This window comes from Cebidichthys violaceus, unplaced genomic scaffold (genome assembly GCF_023349555.1).
Source record: "Cebidichthys violaceus isolate CVI_PGR_0920_01 unplaced genomic scaffold, fCebVio1.0.p SCAF_11, whole genome shotgun sequence".
In the NCBI taxonomy this organism is placed as follows: domain Eukaryota; kingdom Metazoa; phylum Chordata; class Actinopteri; order Perciformes; family Stichaeidae; genus Cebidichthys; species Cebidichthys violaceus.
The window spans coordinates 15,685,380-15,705,099 of record NW_027176274.1 but is presented as its reverse complement, the minus strand read 5'-3'; the positions used below and the strand labels follow the sequence as shown (position 1 = coordinate 15,705,099).

Genomic DNA, 19,720 nt, shown 5'->3' with positions numbered 1-19,720 from the left:
TCTCAGACACTCAATGAACCGAATAGGTTGGACTCCTTGGTTGTAAAGTTTGGGCTATTTTGCTTCCATAACATGTCTTTCTAGTGGAAGGAAACATTCAAAATTCACATTTAGATGTTTATTTTATAACACTTTGACTAATTGAGTCTGTAGATTTCTCCTAAATTCAGCAAAAGTTAACATTAGATAATGCAACATTTGCCAACACGTTCTCCGACCAATGCGTCAAATACCACAGCTTGGTCATTGGCCCTAAGACTCAAACTGAGAAGCTGTATTTACTCCTCCAGCATCAGTTTTGCATCAGTGAAAGGTTTAGGCAACAAAACCAATTAGTTAGGATTAGGAAAAGAGCATAGTTGACATTAACTTAAATGACGAAAGACTCCGTGGAAGTTAGGTTTAGGCAACAAAACCAATTAGCTAGGATTAGGAAAAGAGCATGGTTGACATTAACTTAAATGATGAAAGACTCCGTGGAAGTTAGGTTTAGGCAACAAAACCACTTAGGTTTTAAAAAAGAGCATCTCCTCAGCAAAGAAAAAGAAAGGTAGAAAAGGAGGAAGTCGTGATTTAGAGAGCCCAGAAGAAGGAGGACAAGCTGCTACTCTTACTGCTCTCCAGGCTGTGTGACAAACACTGGCCAGGTTTCCAAATCCAACCGACAAGTTTTTGGAAAAAGAAAAAGGCCCAAGGTGCTAAACACCAAGTTGAGTTGCCTCTCAACGGCTCTCAATATGGAGAAACAGCTGAGCCAGTGGCTCTCAGCTAACAGTGCTAACAGTTCTAAAGCATTGTTTTTTTTCTAGGCCGAGACACTGTGGCGTGAGCTTCCATAGCGAGCTACAAGCATGCACAGAGGTGTTTAGCTCAACATGCTGTTCACTGCAATATGCTCCCAAAGCGCCAGGGGGCAGACAAAGCAAGAAGTCATTACAGGAATAAATCGTTATTATTATTGTAGTCACTACACGCCCTGCCCTGGTGCTTGTCAATGCTGAGAAATAATTCATCTTAGGTTATGGCTATCAAATCAACAAAGGCGACGTTAGAGGAGATGGTCTGTTCGTCCCTGTTCCTGGTCCATTCACATATTTCTGAGAGATCACGTTAGCAAACTCCTTATGGACTTTTTGGGGACTCAACTTCATCTTAGAATGTACTTTTTTAACCTACCAAACTAACCAAAATCATTCAAAATTACACTTTGAAGTAATGGGCCCTATTGTTCCTGATTTTCAGAAAGGTAGTAATATGGGAGCAGATAGGACCCTGTCAGTGGCATCACAATGTTTACGCACACACAGTTGACTTTCAGGCTACTGAGCTTGATACTTTTAACTTCCAAGGGTCATTTTGACTTTCAGTAGTCACTAATAAACCTAAAAAGCGTCAGAATGGTCATATATTTGACTTACAGGTTGCTGTTTGCATACCTTGCATTACCTGGAATCTTACTTGGGGATTTGGCTTTCCGATGCCCAAGTTGTACCGCGGAGCGTCTAGCTGTGTGTCCAACAGTCACGGCAGCATGTCCAGAAATAGTGAGGGAGCCGGGCTGCGGCTGCTGTCCTCTGTGTGCCAGGCTGGAAGGGGAGCTTTGTGGGGTCTATACACCGAGGTGCTTCGGGAGCCTGAGGTGCTACCCCAGCACAGAGATTGAATTACCTTTGCAACAGCTCATCCACGGTTTAGGACGATGTGGACAACAAGTGGACTTGGATGTGGACCAGCAGGCTACAAATGGTAAGTTCTTTTAAGAAAAAATGCTGAAAGGGGGACGTTAAAGTTAAAGCTGCACTACAGCAAAAAACTTTAACAATGGAGCAAATGGCAAAAGTGTGACGGGTCGCTCAGTGATGAACTCACATCGAATTTTCTCCAGACTCTACAGCTCCTCTTATGCCGTGGTCACATCAAACGCGGCGCAAATTATTCGCATGAGTAGATTACATACAAAGTCTATGCACAGACGCGAAGAGACTGGAGTGACGCGAATGGCGCGGCGCAAAAGATGCAAATTTACATCAATCGCGCCGTTCCGTACAATGTGATTGGTTGATGTCACTATTTGAGGTGCAAAAAGCTCAGAAAAAAATACCTAGTTTTGAAACAAATACGTTGATTTTTTGCCTCGTAATATTCTTATGTGAAAGTATGTGTAACAAAAACTATAGTGACGTGCTTAAAAAGTGTAAATGTAAATGTAGGAAACCAAGATATTTCCGGACAATAACCGTGATATCAAAATCTCTTATCGTGACATCCCTACAAGTAAAAGTCCTACATTCAAAATATTACTCAAGTAAAAGTACAAAAGAATGTAAAAGCCTCAATACTTAAAGTGGGCCACCAAAAGACAAAGTACTCGTTATGCAGAATTGTCCATTTCAGAAGAATATAAATTAGGCCTGGTATCAGATTATAATTGTAGTTGTAAATGTTGTCATAAGTTCCCAGAAACAAAATCTTATGTTCCAGACAAGGTCATTTAACTACATAATTGTGGTTTTTCAAAGTATATTTCACAATAATTGGAAATGACATGCAGACATTAAACAAACGATTTAAGATGTAGAGATCTGAAATCCACACACCAGTAGGAAATGACTAGCAGGTTATGAAAGACCAAAAACAAACAGTTCCTTGACAGTACAAGAGACGTTGCTGCTGCTTTCAATCAGCTTGAGATGCTCAGATCCTTTGACGAAAGGATGAACAGAAAAAGGTTACTAAAAAAAACCTCCTGATGTTTTCTTTGAGAGAAGCACAGTTGATGGCTTCTCAGAAATTAAACCCTTGTTTATGGCACTTTCATTAGGGGCGTTAATTTATGGATCATGAAACAGTGTAATTCTATAACAGTGCAGCCACACCTTAAAGTGATTTAGTACCGTATATGTGTAGGGTCTCTTATGATCTGTCTTTGGAGATTGATTGAGTTGTCCACTGCCAAGTTCATGCTGTAATTTTAGCACAAAGCCCTCCAGTATTCACCAGGGAGTGTAGCATATTAATTAATATTCTGTATGTGTGCCAGCATCACCAAGCCAGCTAGTTTTGACCTGCCATCATACCTGGGCAAAATGTTGAAACATGTATTTTAAAGTAACACTGAGCAGCTGTACACTGATTCAAAACAGAAAAAAATGACAGAAAAAACATCTACATCAAACGTATTTGGCTACCCAAAGTACATAGGTCTGACATCCTGCAGGGACACAGAACCGACAAGCTTTGCTCTCCCCACATTACAGTTATTAGGCTCAAAGGGTCACGATTGATTCCTGAAGATGAACGTTGACATATGCGATATGTTTGGCAGGCAGTGGCAGGCCCACATCTGTGAGCGCAAACAAGCAGTATCCCTCCGGTGAACCCATAACATGTCTGTAACCCGTGTATCCTCACTGCTCTCCTATTGGGAGTGCCGCATTTTGATAGGATGTTGTTTATGGTACTTGAGGGAAGCGATTTCATACACATTTAAAAATGCACAACGCTCATGCTGATTGCATTTTGGAAGTTGTAACACGCTGTAAATGTGGAAGAGACACAGCTCACATGCCCTTCGGAATGGTGTTGGGAAAGTTGCAGATGTCCATGGTAACAGGTGCAACCTCATTTCTCTATCAAGCTCTTTTTTTTCTTCTATATTATCATCTTGGGTCATCTCACTGAGGAATGTATTTGATGAGTTCTCGGACTTTCACACAAGGATAAACTCAACAGAGGCGGTTTATAATGTTCTGCAGGAATCTTCAGTTGTTTTTTTAAGATTCTTTGAGGTTTTGTTGGTAGAGGGCAGTGAAAACAAGCGCGGGCCCTGTAACTTTAGCTAAGCATGATGGACTTGTTTGCGCTCTCTGCTGTGATTTACCGTCTTTGGTGTTCAAACCAGTCAGAACACATAAAGGAAAAGCTGAAAATGAGCATCAGATCAGGCTGCGGTTTGCCCTCGGTTCACTGTGTTATGCTTGGCCTTTCAAGCATGAGCAAATGCAGGCTATCGGATGTCAACATCTGTCTCCTTTGTCTCCATTAAAATGCACGTTTTTGGGGTCGTTTCCTGTAGTTCGTCGGGATTACATTCTCACTCCTAAATAACCACTACTGCTCTTCACTTGAAAGAGACTTGCATTTTTAAGGATTTGGTTGTGGTTATTTGGTGTGATCCTGAGTTTAAATGGCTTCATTCTTGCCTGCCTGAACTAAACTGAATTACACAGTGTGACGGCCTGAGTAAACAGTCCAGAGTTCAAATCAACCACTCCAGCTCTGCTTGGTGTGAGCACACTTCACATCCCCTCACAATTTGGTTCATCATTTAGTTCATCATCAATACTTGTTTTTTATATTTGCACACTACAAATGTGACAGCAAACGGCAACACAGATGATTCAAATCCATATATTGAATTCTTCCAATATGACAAGCGTGTCATATTAGATACGGCACATCATCTCAAGTTTTGCAACGGGGGTCGACTTTGAAGCGTTGTCTCAGTCACCGGCCACAAAGGTTTCAGGCCAGTGATGAGTGTGTGCGTGAGCTTAACTGATTGAAAATATTGTTCCTGTATTTTGAACCTGGACAAAGAGAATGTATTCACTGTCTCTCAGGGAGTCCATGGCAAGGGTGGAGGATCTATCGGGGACATGGATGCATCACTATACAACAATATTTGTATTAACCATTAATATGTCAACAGACACTGTGTTGCAGGGGAAGGTCAGTTGAGTAATGTGTACTCTTATTTCAGAACTACTCTGTGTTCACTGAGAACAAATACTTCTATTCCACAACAAGTCCATCACTAGCAGAAGTTTGGACGTTTGGAGTTGCTTAGTTTTGGAGTTATTGGCAATAGAGATGTCCAACTTCTCTCCAATATAATGGGACTAAATGGCCCTTGGCTTTGTGGTGCTCAAAGCAGCAAAAAAAAGTGCTTTTAACCCTTTCTTAAGCTCTTAACTTTAGTCATACCTCAGTCGCCATATTTAGATATTGTACGAGGCAAGACTTTCAAAAACATTGAGTTTGAACACAATCTGGGATTTCCAATATTGTTCTTGTCTTGCGGTAGGGTTGCTACAATCACATGCAACAATTTGGCCTTTTGCCTCAAGTCCAAAGCTATCTGGTAATAGAAGGGCATTTGTGTATTCCTTGCCTATACTGACGAACACCCTTCTCCAGCCAATAGGAGACTGCTTCTGTCGCCTTTCTTTTCTTGTGTTGTCGATGGTCCATGACTGCTCTTGTTGCAGGTGATCCTCTGCTAAAACATGCTCCTTCTCCCTCACTCGCACTCAGGTCTTTAATTACTCTATGTAGATGTGTGTGTGCACATTATGTGTGTCAACACACAGCCACAGGAAAAGGTGAAGACATAAGAGATCGCTTTGGGTGGGAGCCTGTTGGTGCCTGCAGTTCTGAGAAAACTGCCTCCGAGGTGTTAATAGGAAGCCTTCCCACCTTCGTGCTAATCTTAAAAGGGGTAATGTTGTAAAGTTACGGGTTGCATGATATGATTAAAACATTAATGAGCTAGAATTTACTGTCACAACAAGATCGGTACATTTACGTAAGTACTCTAAGTACAGTTTTGAGGCATTCATACTTCAATCATCAGTGTACAATTTTATTGTATGCTCTTTTATACAACACAAAATATTGTACTGTCCTTAATGTTAATATTGATAATAATAATGACAATACATTTATTTATATAGCACTTATCTAAACAAGGTTACAAAGTGGTTCACCAAATACTAATGCATAGAAACAATGATTATCAGTTGCTTTCAGATTAAAATTCACCAAAAAATAAATATATAGTCATTTTATTTATCTCTTTATTTATATTTTCTGCCGCTGAAAACAGCTGCCTTCAAACAGAGCTAGTAAAAGTGGTGAGAATGAACCAAAATAGTATAGTTTCGGGCCGTAAAAACCCATGGATTGTGTGTAAGAAGTGGACGTAGTCACCAATTTGTTTGTGGACTGCCGTTTTGAACAGTGACGTGCGGTGAGGTTCGTGGCTGGTGAGGCACTGACACTACATACGTCAGATTTACAAATATATGAACCCAATAGAGAAGCTTAAATCACCATTCAATTGGCAGCTTGCACATTGTTGTTTTTCATATCAGCATTCTTTACACACACATAGGTAAGGTACATATTTGATTCCACCGGGAGCGTTTCAGAAGCGGAGCGCTCGCGGGCGCCACCCGCGAACATCGTGAGATTCCGCGATAATCTGCGTAACAACCCCGGATGTATAAAGAGAACAACAAACACATAAAAGGTTACTTTACCTGTCCGACGTTGAATTGCTGTTGATTTGGTCATATTTCCTTGTTTTTAGAGACATTTTTAAGCTTGGATATAGAATCTTACATTTTTGTGGTCAAAGCAAAATCTAAGAAGGAGAAAAGTGTAGAAGAAGAGCAACGACAGAACAAGCATAAACCCGACCCATGGGCTCTCTCTCACTTCTTTGAGGCAGAGGTGCTGTTTGCCCCTCTGTGCTTTTTTACTGCGGTTTAATGTCAGATCAGCAATACTAAATATGCTCTACACATAGCCTAAGTGAAATATGTTACCTATTATATGGAAAGAAAGGACATATAATAAAAGTGTCTACAGATATTATAGTGGTGACAAACAATGAGAAAGCAAAAGGCACGCGCTCAACCCAGTTACTGAGGGATTCACAGTCTGAGGTGAGGCTCAGCTCGTTGCTGCCTCACCTCATGTGTCTCCTCTCTGTTTAAACAGGATATGCGCTAATTCAACGATTTTGATTATACAAATGCTTGAAATGATTGGAATAATACAGAAATTACATGTATAGCACAGATCAGTAGAGAAATATTAATATTTATTTTATTTTAGCATTATTTGTTTTTTACTTGACCACACATCCCTGGTTTTGAAGCCTCAAGGTCGGCGTTTGGCCGTCGCCATATTGCTTTTTGGCCGTCGCCATCTTGGATTTTTGTAACCAGAAGTGATGCGAAAGGGTGGAGCTAAGTACAACCAAACGCTGAATAAGACATTTTAAAGAGAACTAAATGTGACAATTAACATTCACGATCTGAAAGCACAGTGCTGAGATTATGAAGTAGGGTAATTTTCTCATAGGCTTCTAGAAAATCTGAATTCTTTTTTGCAAACAGAGGAGTCGCCCCCTGATGGTCATTATTTAAAAGTCAAGTTTATTCACTTTTTAGACCTGGAGGTTTCCGCCTGGTAAAACCAAAACAATGACCCGAAAGACACTTCAATCTTTTATAGGGCTATGGTGATTGCAGAGTCGGGTGACAATGCTTTGTTGTTTTCTCGCTTCGGGTGACTCCTTTCACATTATTCAATCATTTTCTTTCCTTTGTAAAAAAAAATAGTTTTTTTAAATATTGATTATTGCCTTTTAAAGTAAAAGATTGAAATACTTTTTACACCACTGACAGCAGGTGGCAAGACAATCGACATGAACGATAAACTGTATATGTATTTTTAAAAGACAAGAAACTGCTGTGAGAACTTCTGTCTGTCACTTGCAGGTTTGATACATTATTAGTTGTAACTTGTCACTCAATGTGTACAAAATGTACAAATCACAGCACAGAAAATATTAGCAACTCACCAAAAAAATATGGAAATTCTAACACTGGACAGTCATTTGACATGTTGTGTCGATCTACCCTATATGGGCACTGTTATTGATGGTAAACGTTTCGTAAGAGAAATCCACCATGACCTTAGACTGCACTTATTGTCTTTTAAGTCTGACAGATGCCGTAGGAGCTCTAGTTGGCAACAGTTTTCCCTTGAAACTACAAAGACAAACTTCATTTGGTTTGGATGACACACGCGGTCACACGGACGCATAGCAACATCAAGAGTTGAAAGAACTAGCTGACCGTAAAAGGTTTGAAGCTGATCTCTGGCGAGGCAAAACCTTCTTCATTATTCAATTGCTCTTTTTTTGTCTGTTTGCCAGCTGTAAAGTGTTTGAAGTGGCCGAGTCTTGAGAGGAACCATTTACACTGACAATGGTTTGAAGTACTATAAGGCCACTTTCTTGGCTGTGGCTGCACAGTTAAGTTTTTGAGACTCAGCTTCACTGTGTACAATAACAGGGCAAATACATTAATGCTGAGCAACTCTGGAAAGACATTACTCATTCTGTGCTATGAGAGAACTGTGAAAGCATTGCTCAAAGGCAATACCCAAAGCCAACAGCTCGAGACAGGTAGTTTCTATGGCACTGAAGACAGAATCAACAACACAGCATTTAGATGACAGCTGTTGGCTAAAGAAGTGTTTGGGTTTTTCTTTCTCTCCCTGGAACATGCTGTCACGTCATGTGAGATCTTCAGCACAACTAGTACACCTTTGCAACATGTCTAAAGTTGCATCTCGTTTAGCTTTCAACATTCATGTTCCACCGAGTGTTGCCTTTTGAAACAAATAGTAAAAGTCAATGCAGTGTTCTGGCACACACTAGGGGAAAGAAAAACGATATCGCGTTTCATTATGTTTTCTTTTTTTCTATTTTTAGAGCAACAGACGCTTAAATTAAATCATTAAATCAATCTCTCTCTTGGATATGTTTAACGTGTTCTGCAGAAGCTCTCACTACATGTGAGAGCATATTCCACTGTTTGTGAATCTCTTAACAAAACTTGGATCACAATTTTAAGCTTGTGTGCTCAGCTGGAGGTTGAAATTTATGACTTTTGGCCATCGCTTACATACTATAGTAAATACAATTTGACTTCTTCAAACATCAGGGTCTTGTTTGTGGCCCCACAGTTGTTACTGTTTGCCAATTACAAGCGTTGCCTTTTTAATTGGTTTATCAGATTGGAAAGATTTCCCTGTGTGGCTTGAGTCACATAAAAACATACAAAGGATGGAATACAGATTTTACAATATAGTCGATTTTGGACTTAAGAGATAGTAATGTCCGCTCAATCCACCGCTTACATCCAGAGTGCGATATGTTATCATATATCAGATAGATTTGGTCCCCAGAGGATGAATGTTTTTTTCTTTCATCTTCTTTTCTTTAGGTCCGGAAATTTCCTCGAATACGGAATTTTTTGAAAATCTGTGATGGCATTTCTATCCACCAGTGAAGAGATGCGTTTAGTTGCATTGAACACTAGGGGGCATTCTCTGTATACGGAATTACAAACATAAAACAAAACTGCGTTAGCTTGCATGGGCTAGATCTGGACGCTGGCTTTACAGTAAAGCCATTTAAAAGTGAATAACTCTAAACATCTCCGTCTCTGCCTACATTCTTAGTAAGGCATGTCACTCATAGGGACTCGTGGCTCTTCATGAGATCTAGATGCCTGCTAAAATCACCTATAGCTTGAGGTGTCCTTTGCTACAATGAACAGTATTTATTTACCATTTCATCATTGATCATTGAAATCTCTAAACAATTTAAGAAAACATCTGCCAGTCAACATTTTTTAAATAATTTTACATTTGCAAGTGAAAGGATGGGTCTTATAAACTATTATCATTTGACGTATGGACAAATAACATAAATGTGTGTTGCACAAAAGAAGTCATGTCTACCAACATATCAGTGCTGAAGTTTATTCTAACCGCATTGATAACAAATCCATTTTCTCAAATAAAATTGACAAAAATGAATGAGTAAATATAAATGTGTATGGCCGGTCATGAAGAAAAAAAAAAAATCTGTTGTAATGTAGAAGCCACACTTACTTTAACACCTGGCAGAGTGTGCACATATCCATTTCAGAAGGAGTCATAGCATGTGGAAGGAGCTCTGAAGATTCACAGGGGGGGCCTTTCCCTCTCAGGTGTGATTTACAACCTCTTGGTTGTGCTTCTGTTTTTATAGAGCTAATTACAGACACACACACACAAAGAGAGAGACACACACACACACACACACACACACACACACACACACACACACACAGCCTCTGGCAAGTATATTAAGCACCAAAAAAAAAATCCTTACTCAGCATTAAAAGCCTTAATCAGAAGTGCTTCCTTGCAAGTCTGGACTCCCCACCAATGACTAGCTGTGGAGCTCAGCTCTTTAATTCAGCCACCTCTTTCCTGTTGAACTGTGTCAGACAATCTCAGATCATTGTGTCTGTGATGACTATGTCTGTACAGTCTTCATCCCTCCTTGTATTTGTGTTTTACAGCTACAGTACATTGGTGGCACAGAGTATAGGTCTCATTTTTTGGGACTGCTGTTCTCTAATAATTTGCGTCTGCTCCGGTTTAACTTGCTAGCTTGTTGTTTGTGTTTTGGCTCTCCTGTCTCCAACAAATGCTAAACACACGTTGGTCTAACATCAGCAGGAAACACACTCAGAGTGACCCCAGTGCTCAGAGGAGACCTGTGTTAACCGCGTCATAAGACAGAAATGACCTTAGCGGGCCGTTCACACTGTCGCCATAGTAATTACAACCATTGCAACGCCTGACTGTCCAGTATAGAATTAGTGACATGAGGTATGAGGGAGACAGGATGCCTCGAGGACATAGAATGACTTGTCTTCTAATTCCAGGATTCCAGGACGTTATTCGATTAATGTTGGCTTTTAATAGCACTTTGTGATAATAGAATAGTTACACGTATGCAGATGAATGTGCGTGAGTATTTTAAAGAGCTGCAGAGACGGTGAGGCAGTTTTTGTGTGCGAGTGTAACATCTGTCCATTAACTACATAAAAGGCAGGACACTTTAATGCTCAACAAACTGACTCAGTATACGCTTTTCTGAGAAACTCTAAAGTATTGAATGTTACACTGAGATTAAAACCAGAAAGTATACCAAAGGCTTTGAATAGATTAGCATTTCCAGGAAGGCCTGGGCAGAGTTCATGTACAGATGCTGCAGATTAACTGTTTTAAGTTTGTGTCTTTGTTCTGTTGTAGAGGTGCATGGGACTGAGAATCCTTTAACCAAAAGACCTGCCATAGATGCTTGGATTTGGCAGGAGTCCGCCAAGAAGCAGCACCTGAACGAGCGCAAAACCAAGATGAAGACGAATCAACTAGAGGACCCTCGAACCCAGAAAGTGCTGCTGGTCAGATCAAAACCTTCAACTGTTTTTCACAATTCATGATTAACTTCCTCACAGCTTTTTGCTGTGACTCAAACTCAAAGTTGTTCATTATTTGATTGTGGTATCCCGTTGGCTGATTCAAAACATTTCAAGGGCAACAACGGAGGTGCAAGCCAGTCAATTTATTGGAAAAATGCATTGCCACACTGATCGTCTGGATCTGAAAATGGTGTGCCCTTTTTCTAAATACAAATACAAACACCAGAATGTATTTGCACCACGACACCAGTCCATTTATGAACTGAATATCTGAATACTTGACCTTTACAGGCACCGTACCAGATATTGAAGTCAAATAAAAATGGTAGAACTTCTTAGTGCAAGTAATTTAGCATGAACGTAGGGCCCTATTGCTCCCTATAAACGATTTGTTTCCTCCCACAGCAGATTTCCTGTTAACATTTTGTGTGTTGCGTATTCCACAGTGTATTGTAAAGCAAGCAGTGACAAACGGTCAACAATGTGCTGTGTGAGCACCATTGTCTGGTACAGTAGTGCCCTCCTCTGGGCACTCTTTCACTCAAACAAGCATACGCACGTGCACACAATTGCTCTTACATTCATTCCCTGGGTGACTTGACCTAACCTTACTCCCAACAACCTCATGCCTAACTCCCTAACTTAACACTCACTTTAACCAAAAGACAAGTTTCAACCCTAGGCTTTTATGGCTTACCTGGTGTGGAGCACATTTCTGTCCACATTTGGAGATGAGTCCCTATAATTTGACCAATTTTTTGTCTCAACAACATGTCTAATTCAAGCACAAGTTAATGTTCTTTTATAGAACTGTGATGTGGAAATTGTATTTGTTGAAACATTCAGTTGTTGTCAAAAAATGTGAGAATATTGTCCGTATTGAATAGCTGTTTAAAATAAGAAAACATCATGCAACAAAGTTGATAATGTGCTAATAATGAAGTTATGTGCAATGCTATTTAGGAAATGCTGTGGTAGTTAGCCTACATATATTCATGCTGTATGTATTCTATCAAAAATCATGATGTCGTTACACTTTTAGAACACCAAAAGAGGTAATGCACTGCCTCCAATTTCCAATGATGAATGAAGAAAGAAACCTTAGCGGCATTTATAAAAAAGAGTTGTCTTAGTTTCAATAATCAGCATCTTCCTGATGAAAAGTAAAGTTGTTGTTTTGCCCTCCACAGTGGAATGTGTGTTGGCAGTTTGATGCAGTCTAAAGATTACTACCCCCCCCCCCCCCCCCCCCCCCCCCCCCCCCCCCCCCCCCCCCACCACCACCACCACCCTCCATTCTTTAACACTCACTCAACATTTCACAGTCTCAAACGCAGCTCCACAAAAAGTAAAAACAATTCCAGGAAAACCCTTTATGGGGCGGCGTACAAACAGATATATTCTTTCTGTTTCATGCAAATGAGCTTGGGCCCTCGGGGCGACACATGTGGCCCCATGTATGTCTCAATATGGCAAACAACTATGTGCATTTGCTCATTTTCTCCCTCACTTAACTCACTCACTCGCTAGCAGCAAAACAAAATAAAACAAAAAAATCATGGGCGGGAGGTTGCAAAACAATTGTCAACATCATTAGAAGCAACAAAAGAGAGAATGCAGTAAAATAAGTCGTGCAGCTGGGCTGGGGGAGCAGCTTCAGGGCAGCTGGTGTTAAGCATGGATGCACTTTGTTCCGCTTGTTCTTGTGAGGTCAAATACTGTACACATTATGCTTAGATGTCAGCTGGGTTCGTATCACATTTGTAACCTTTATTTGTTCAATATCAACACGTTTATTTTAGTTAATTCAAATTGTAATTTGCAGCACATTCATATTATTGTTTTCACACAAAGACCCCATAACACCAGTTTTCTTTCCTTTATATATTTTTCTTAACCTTTGGCCTCATTAAACCTTTTTTTGACACTGCACTTGATACATTTAAAAAAATAAAAATAAATAAATAAATATATATATATATATATATATATATATATATATATATATATATAGAGAGAGAGAGAGAGAGAGAGAGAGGTATATATATTTGAGGCAGAGATAGGAAAGGTGAGTTAGATATCTGTTACCAGATGTTCCTCATCTTTGCTTGGCGCTAGCAGCTCGAGGCTACATTAGCTTCCAGTTACTATACACACTAGAATCTCCAACAAAACTTTTGATGGTGAAGTTCAGGAGACTGACCATTGGGAACAGCCGATCCATTCCAGACTGAACTGGCCGCCTTCTGTCAGTATTTACTGCATGATTTTGATTCACGAGGAGTCCGACAATGTTATAGGGGTGCAGTGCAGTCATTGGACTCTTTTAACATCTAGAAATTGTAGATTTCAGGGCAAGAGGAAGGGGATTCTGCACCTGATGTAATGTGGTCTTTTTGTTCTGCACATTTGGGGATTTTTGCTCTGATTTAGTTTTCTTTAGTCTTTCTCTGAATTATTTTTTCTCTGAATAACTCATCACTCTTTAAAGGACAGGTCTGAATTTCTTAGTCCGTTTTAACAATACACACATGGCATGAAAGAGTAACTGGTGTCTGACATCATTCCTCTTCCAACCAATCTTGGAACCCATCGGCTGTCGGTCTGACAATGATTTGGCCTCAACGGACAGAATTTCCTCATAATATAAGCAGCAGAGAATATTGAGGGCACGTGACTGACTGCAGTCAGTTCAAGGTCCATGACATTGGTAAATGACAGTACTACATAATTGAGAAGCTTACAACTTACAACTTGAAAGAATGCTGGTGTTAGCCCACTGGCCATTCTAGCTCCTGTGGTTTATTAACCAACCCATGCTGTTGGCAAAATCTGACGTGACCACACCACAGCATGACTACATTGTAAAGGTGCCGTCAGACCGGATTTTACCAGACACTTGGTGTGGCAAACCGCAGGCATTCAAATTTTAACTCTGGAAGCTCGTTCATCACTGTGGAAACACTGTGTTTTGGGATACAAAGTGAAAAATGTGTGCAAAAAGGATTGTAACTTTAAAAAAACCCACTTGATTTTGCTGATGCCCAACTGCTGCCTCATATTAGCTTGAGCTGAATTTTAAAAATGCAAAGAAAGGATATCTTAAAGGACAGTGTGGAAAGTAAGAATAATTACAGCAGCCAATATCTCTTAAAATATATATATATATATATATATATATATATATATATATATATATATATATATATATATATATATATATATATATATATATAAATAATGCTTAAATGCATGTAAAATATTGTGTGACATCAAATTGACTGAACTTATCCTTTATTTAATGACAACAGGGAGAAAGCAGTAAAAGTGGAGGGTTGAATGCACTACGTTGTGGGTTTATGTTCCTTCATTATAAGAGAGAGAGAGAGAGAGAGAGAGAGAGAGAGAGAATCAAAGACTGTAGGAGAAAGTGTTAAAAGAGTGACCCAGAGAAAGAAAGAGAGTACTTTTCATCCATATGTTCAGATGTCTGATAAGGTTCATGGCAGACTGCGCCTCCTCCTGCCCTTCTCTCTCATCTTCAGCCAACTAATCATAAGACTGGACCCCTTTGATCCCACTGGCAGCCTGATACACTGGTAACTGTGTGTTACATTAAAGTGTGTGTGTGTGTGTGTGTGTGTGTGTGTGTGTGTGTGTGTGTGTGTGTGTGTGTGTGTGTGTGTGCATGTACACAAGGATACTATACGTGTGACCATCCATGCAACAGAAATAGTCTGCGCTCTATTTATGAAGGTGTATGAACATGTGTCTGCACAGGTCTGCATATGTGTGTGTGTGTTTGTGTGTGTGTGTGTGTGTGTGTGTGTGTGTGTGTGTGTGTGTGTGTGTGTGTGTGTGTGCGGCCGTGGCCACCTGCTGAGTAGAGCAGTCTAGCCACTCATGTTCCAATCCACCAGACTCACATAAGTACTGGCTGAACTTTCTGCTTGCCTAACTGCCCCTCATAAAAATGTTAGCTATAAATGGTGTGTATTTGTGACATTTTTACAAGGCACACCGAAGTATTTTATTTCTCCATTCTTTTTCTTGGACAGAACACATACACATAGAACTTATACCAACTGTATTTACTGGCTTCTGGTGAACCTATTTTGTTTTTGTTAAATAGTTAAGCAGTTTTTTTCTTCTGGAAATGTATTTGTTTGTGTGCTTGTGCTAAGTGCTCAATAGCTATTGTCACTATCAGTACTGGTGTTAATCATGTTGTCCTTGCTCGTCCTTCAGAGCGCCTGTCAGCAGGAGCTGGACAGTGTCTTAGAGGAGATCTCCAAAATGACCTCTGAAGATAACAGAGGCCCGCTGGAGGACCTGTACGGACTCAAATTTCCCAACTGTGACAAACATGGTCTGTACAACCTCAAACAGGTGAGCCATGGACAGAGCACTGGTCTCACATTCATGCCATTTTACCTCGACTGAACATGGCAGCTTCACCATTGAAAATCATGGTAAACATGACAAAGGGCAATGTACATGTCAGCAAACAATTATATGACATTCTTCTAAGATTGAGGTCACCCACACACCTACGGTAAACACTTTGAAGACACATTGCTCAAAAACTGTTGAATGATTTAAAAAGTTAGAAAATTACAATTTATTATAAATGCAACCAGTCCTATATATATATATATATATATATATATATATATATATATATATATATATAGGATTGGCTGTGGAAGTAACTAAAAATGGCAGTAATGATCCAAACTGTCCTAAAGGTTTCAAGGTGTACAATATGTACTGTCCCTTTTCCAAATGAGTTTATCTATCATAATGGAACTACAAATTCATTTTGGATACTTGTTTTCAGTGTTAAATGGATTTGGAATGATACATTTTTTTTTAATATGGATAATATTTGCTGAAGATTGGAAGAATTAATGTTTTGCAACTCTATACATCTCTGCCCTGTTAACAAATGCATGTTATTGATTATTGTTGTAACAGTTCTTGTATACATGTTGAACCATTAGGATACAGGGGTCACGATTGATTGTAATACACGTAGACTGATTCACTTAATGTAGAATGAAAGAAAGATTTCCGTCTGGAAACTTTTACCTGTAGGCAGTTATGGCTAGATGATATGGCCAAAAATGTTATCATATATTTATCATATTGATCCATAATTATTACAATATATTGTATATACTATATAACCCGCGCAACATAGACCTGAGATGGCAACCTCTAGGAATAACTATATCGGAAATAAACTTTCTTTCAGGTTGTTTTATCGCCCAGCCCCAAGTGTTATAGGTTATAGTTATCAAAATTTGCTAAGGTTAGCTCAACAAGCTGATTGTCGTGCGAGTCAGACAAACTATGGAAGACCCACCTGCACATTCAGGTCAGCTACGACAGCAACGGAGAGAGACTTGTGTATGAGACAAGGACAGTGTGTCGCCGTTGCTCCACCGTTGTAGATCATGTGAATGAAAACACATTGAACGTGCTCACTCATATTCAACGGCATCACCCAGATGTACAAATCACCATATTTTAAATTTCATAGCATAAAAGATGCTTTTCAGTTTTATAGCCTATTGTGACCTATTAACTTTTGGGAACAAGTTTCTTCAGTGTTTGCACAGTGTTATACTGAAGTGTTTAAAATGTTCCTTATTATTTAAGAAAAAATTTGTTTACCTAGGTTGCCAGTAGACAAAATGCTACCTCAGTCCCCAGCAGGTGTTTGTTTTTGACACTTGCACTACTGGGTATTCAAAATAAATGAATAGCATTGGAACCATTACATCCCTGTTGTTGATACAAGCATCATTCAAATGCAGTAGTTTACATGAGAGTCGAGTTCCCAAAGTTTCCCCGAGATACCACATTCAGAATATCAGGCAAAATTTTAGCAAGATGTCCATAAAATGACGGCCGTCTAAAAATCTCTAAACAGTGTCTCAGTAATAGATGGAGGGGGTGGGGTTTGACTGAATTGGACAGTCTCCACTCTCTGTGTCATTCATTCAAATTCAAATATTCAGCTTGCGTGGTGGTTATTCCATATCGACTCTGCAGTGAGCTAATTTGTCATCAAATTAACGCAGAAAAACACGGCAAAAACAAAACAAAAAACTGCTTCTCTCTAAGGGTGGAAAGTTCCAAGAATGTCACAATACTGGCCACACCTCGATCAGTGTCGTCACAGCAGGTGTTTCGCTTTCGACAGCGGATGGACAACACCTGCTGTGACATCACTTATTAACGTTTTGGCTGGGGTTGTGACATGTTTGAGATTCATCCCATAGAGAGCAGTGCAGCTCTGCTCTGCGGGATTTACTGGGGACATACTGTTTCATGGTGAACATGAACACAAGAGGGACACCAGTCATCAGGTTTCTAATTCTGCTGGTAGTTATGTGAACACTGTCTTTATTGATGGAAAGGGCTTCAGTGTGTGAATGTGATTGATCATTATTCTTTCTCCCTTTGTTGCTTCTCTGCCCCCCTCTACTCTCACACACATACACACACACACATACACACACACACACACACACACACACTCTCACACACACACACACACACACACACACACACACACACACACTCTCACACACACACACACACACACACACACACACACACACTCTCACACACACACACACACACACACACACACACACACACACACACACACTCATGCTGTACCTTTTTGTTCAATTCTCCCTTGGATCTCTCTCTCTCTCTCTCTCTCTGTCTCTCTCTCTTTCTCTCACTCACTCACTCACTCACTCACTCACTCACTCACTTACTCACACACATACAAAAGTAAAGTCCCCACTTGGCTAAAATAAAAAATATAAACCAGAGGGTTTGAGACATGATTTTAGCTTGATTTAAAGCATGACCATCAGGGGACTTCTGAAATGTCCCCTGTTTGCGATGCAGTCCCCTGTTGGTGAATGTGTAACAACATCTAAGTCCACTGTTGGATAGGAAGGTAAGTGCACAAATGCTCTTATATCAGCCTGGCAAAATCACCCTGGAAAAAAAAATATAACCTCCCCCCCTCACTCCCACCTGCCACCGCTCTTCTTCCCCCCACTCCCCCTTTTTTTTTTTTTACAAACACACACACACCCTCCTCTTCCTAACACTCTGGTCTTAGACACACACACACACACAAATGCGCGTGGAGATGTTGTCATCATGAATGAGGCAACAGCTTCTGAGCTCAAGGTTACAAGGCAATAAAACAGTTTGGCGTACTTCATGGGAAGACTTTTGTTAGGCCGAGGAACGAACTGTGCTTCCGACTGGGGGCTTGAATTTGAATTCTGCTCATCCATAGAAATCAGACGGAGGAGGACAAACAAGGTCACATATCCAGTGTTTTCTTACGGGGATAGTAGAGCAGAAAAGAAGATTTGAATAGGCGCCACAGTTTCCTAAAGCAGGGCTCTCAACCACTCAGCCAATTTTCATCACTGGTCACAAACAACAGCATTGTTTCGGACCGAAGTCCTCGGTTCCCAGGGAAGAACACTGTACCTCCTCAACACTCGGCTCCCTTTTGGAGTTGTCCCTCCTTGTCGCGGGGTAATTACTGTAACTGTCACTTTTTTTGTTCTTTCTCATCGAAGGAAGAAAATGGAAAGTCTTTTCTTTCCCCCCAGCTCTTCATTCTTTTGGCCGTCCCCTCCGCGGCCGCCCCGCGTGCGCGGCGTAAACTGTGTCCACTTCAATTACGACCTCATTTCTGAGTAGAGGGGGGCTCTGCGGGGGGGGGCTGGTCTACTGGCATGCCGCTGTGTGTGTGTGTCTGTGTGTTTGTGAGTGTCTGTGGTGGCATGTGTGGCTGTGGATGGGTGGTGAGTAGGGGGGTATGACCTGAGGACGGGCTGTTATTGGGTGAGTGTTGTCCCACCCGAACCATGGCCCTCACTCTCATCCAATAGCCCCCCACCACCAGGAGATCCACAAGTACACACACACACACACACACACACACACACACACACACACATCTCAAGCCACCGTAGGCCATGCTTCATTAACGCACCCCCTATTTCCCACTGTGCATCTTTACTCCTCCCACTTTTTTCCAGTGTTTTCCTACTTGTCTAGTTTGTGTTTTTCTTCCTTCTCTCCAGTGCAACATGTCCACCCACGGCCAGCGGGGCGAGTGCTGGTGCGTTAACCCCTTAACCGGGGTCCAGATTCCAGCAACGCCTAAAGTAAGAGGGGATCCCAACTGTAACCAGTTTCAGGAGGAGCTCAGAGCGATGCCCACTGCAGCAGCGTTTCAATAGCACAGTCCAGCACATCCTTTGACAGGGTTGGGTTTTCTTTACAATTCCAAATCTGGGAGGATTTGTAAAAGAAGTTGCTATATATATGAAGGCTTTGTCTGTTTTTGTTCTTTCTTTGTTTCACTAGGTTAAAGGTTAAAATATTGTTCCTGTTGTCAAAGTATCTAATATAAAAAGACCAAAACCAACAGTGTGTCCATCTGTCAATGCTTTCCGACTTCCCTGGCTTGTCTGTGGGACTCAGACTCAAGCTCATGCATACCTACTAAACATTTATATCTTTACAAAAGAGGCACAGAG

At 40.6% G+C, this 19,720-nt stretch overlaps 1 protein-coding gene across 1 annotated transcript; it reads left to right on the top strand.

The window, feature by feature from the left end:
- The first annotated feature begins 1,340 nt into the window (after positions 1-1,340).
- On the top strand, positions 1,341-19,608 carry LOC137868374 (insulin-like growth factor-binding protein 2-B). Its single transcript, XM_068705130.1, has 4 exons — positions 1,341-1,746; positions 10,954-11,105; positions 15,372-15,512; positions 19,262-19,608. Exons 1-4 carry the CDS (start codon positions 1,398-1,400, stop codon positions 19,418-19,420), a joined length of 801 nt encoding a protein of 266 aa, XP_068561231.1. The 5' UTR covers positions 1,341-1,397; the 3' UTR covers positions 19,421-19,608.
- Positions 19,609-19,720: the final 112 nt, after the last annotated feature.

Coding starts and splice junctions, on each gene's coding strand:
- LOC137868374 (XM_068705130.1), top strand. CDS start 1,398: ATGGTCATATATTTGACTTACAGGTTGCTGTTTGCATACCTTGCATTA. Junction 1,747..10,953: donor GGACCAGCAGGCTACAAATG/GTAAGTTCTTTT, acceptor GTTCTGTTGTAG/AGGTGCATGGGACTGAGAAT. Junction 11,106..15,371: donor GAACCCAGAAAGTGCTGCTG/GTCAGATCAAAA, acceptor CTCGTCCTTCAG/AGCGCCTGTCAGCAGGAGCT.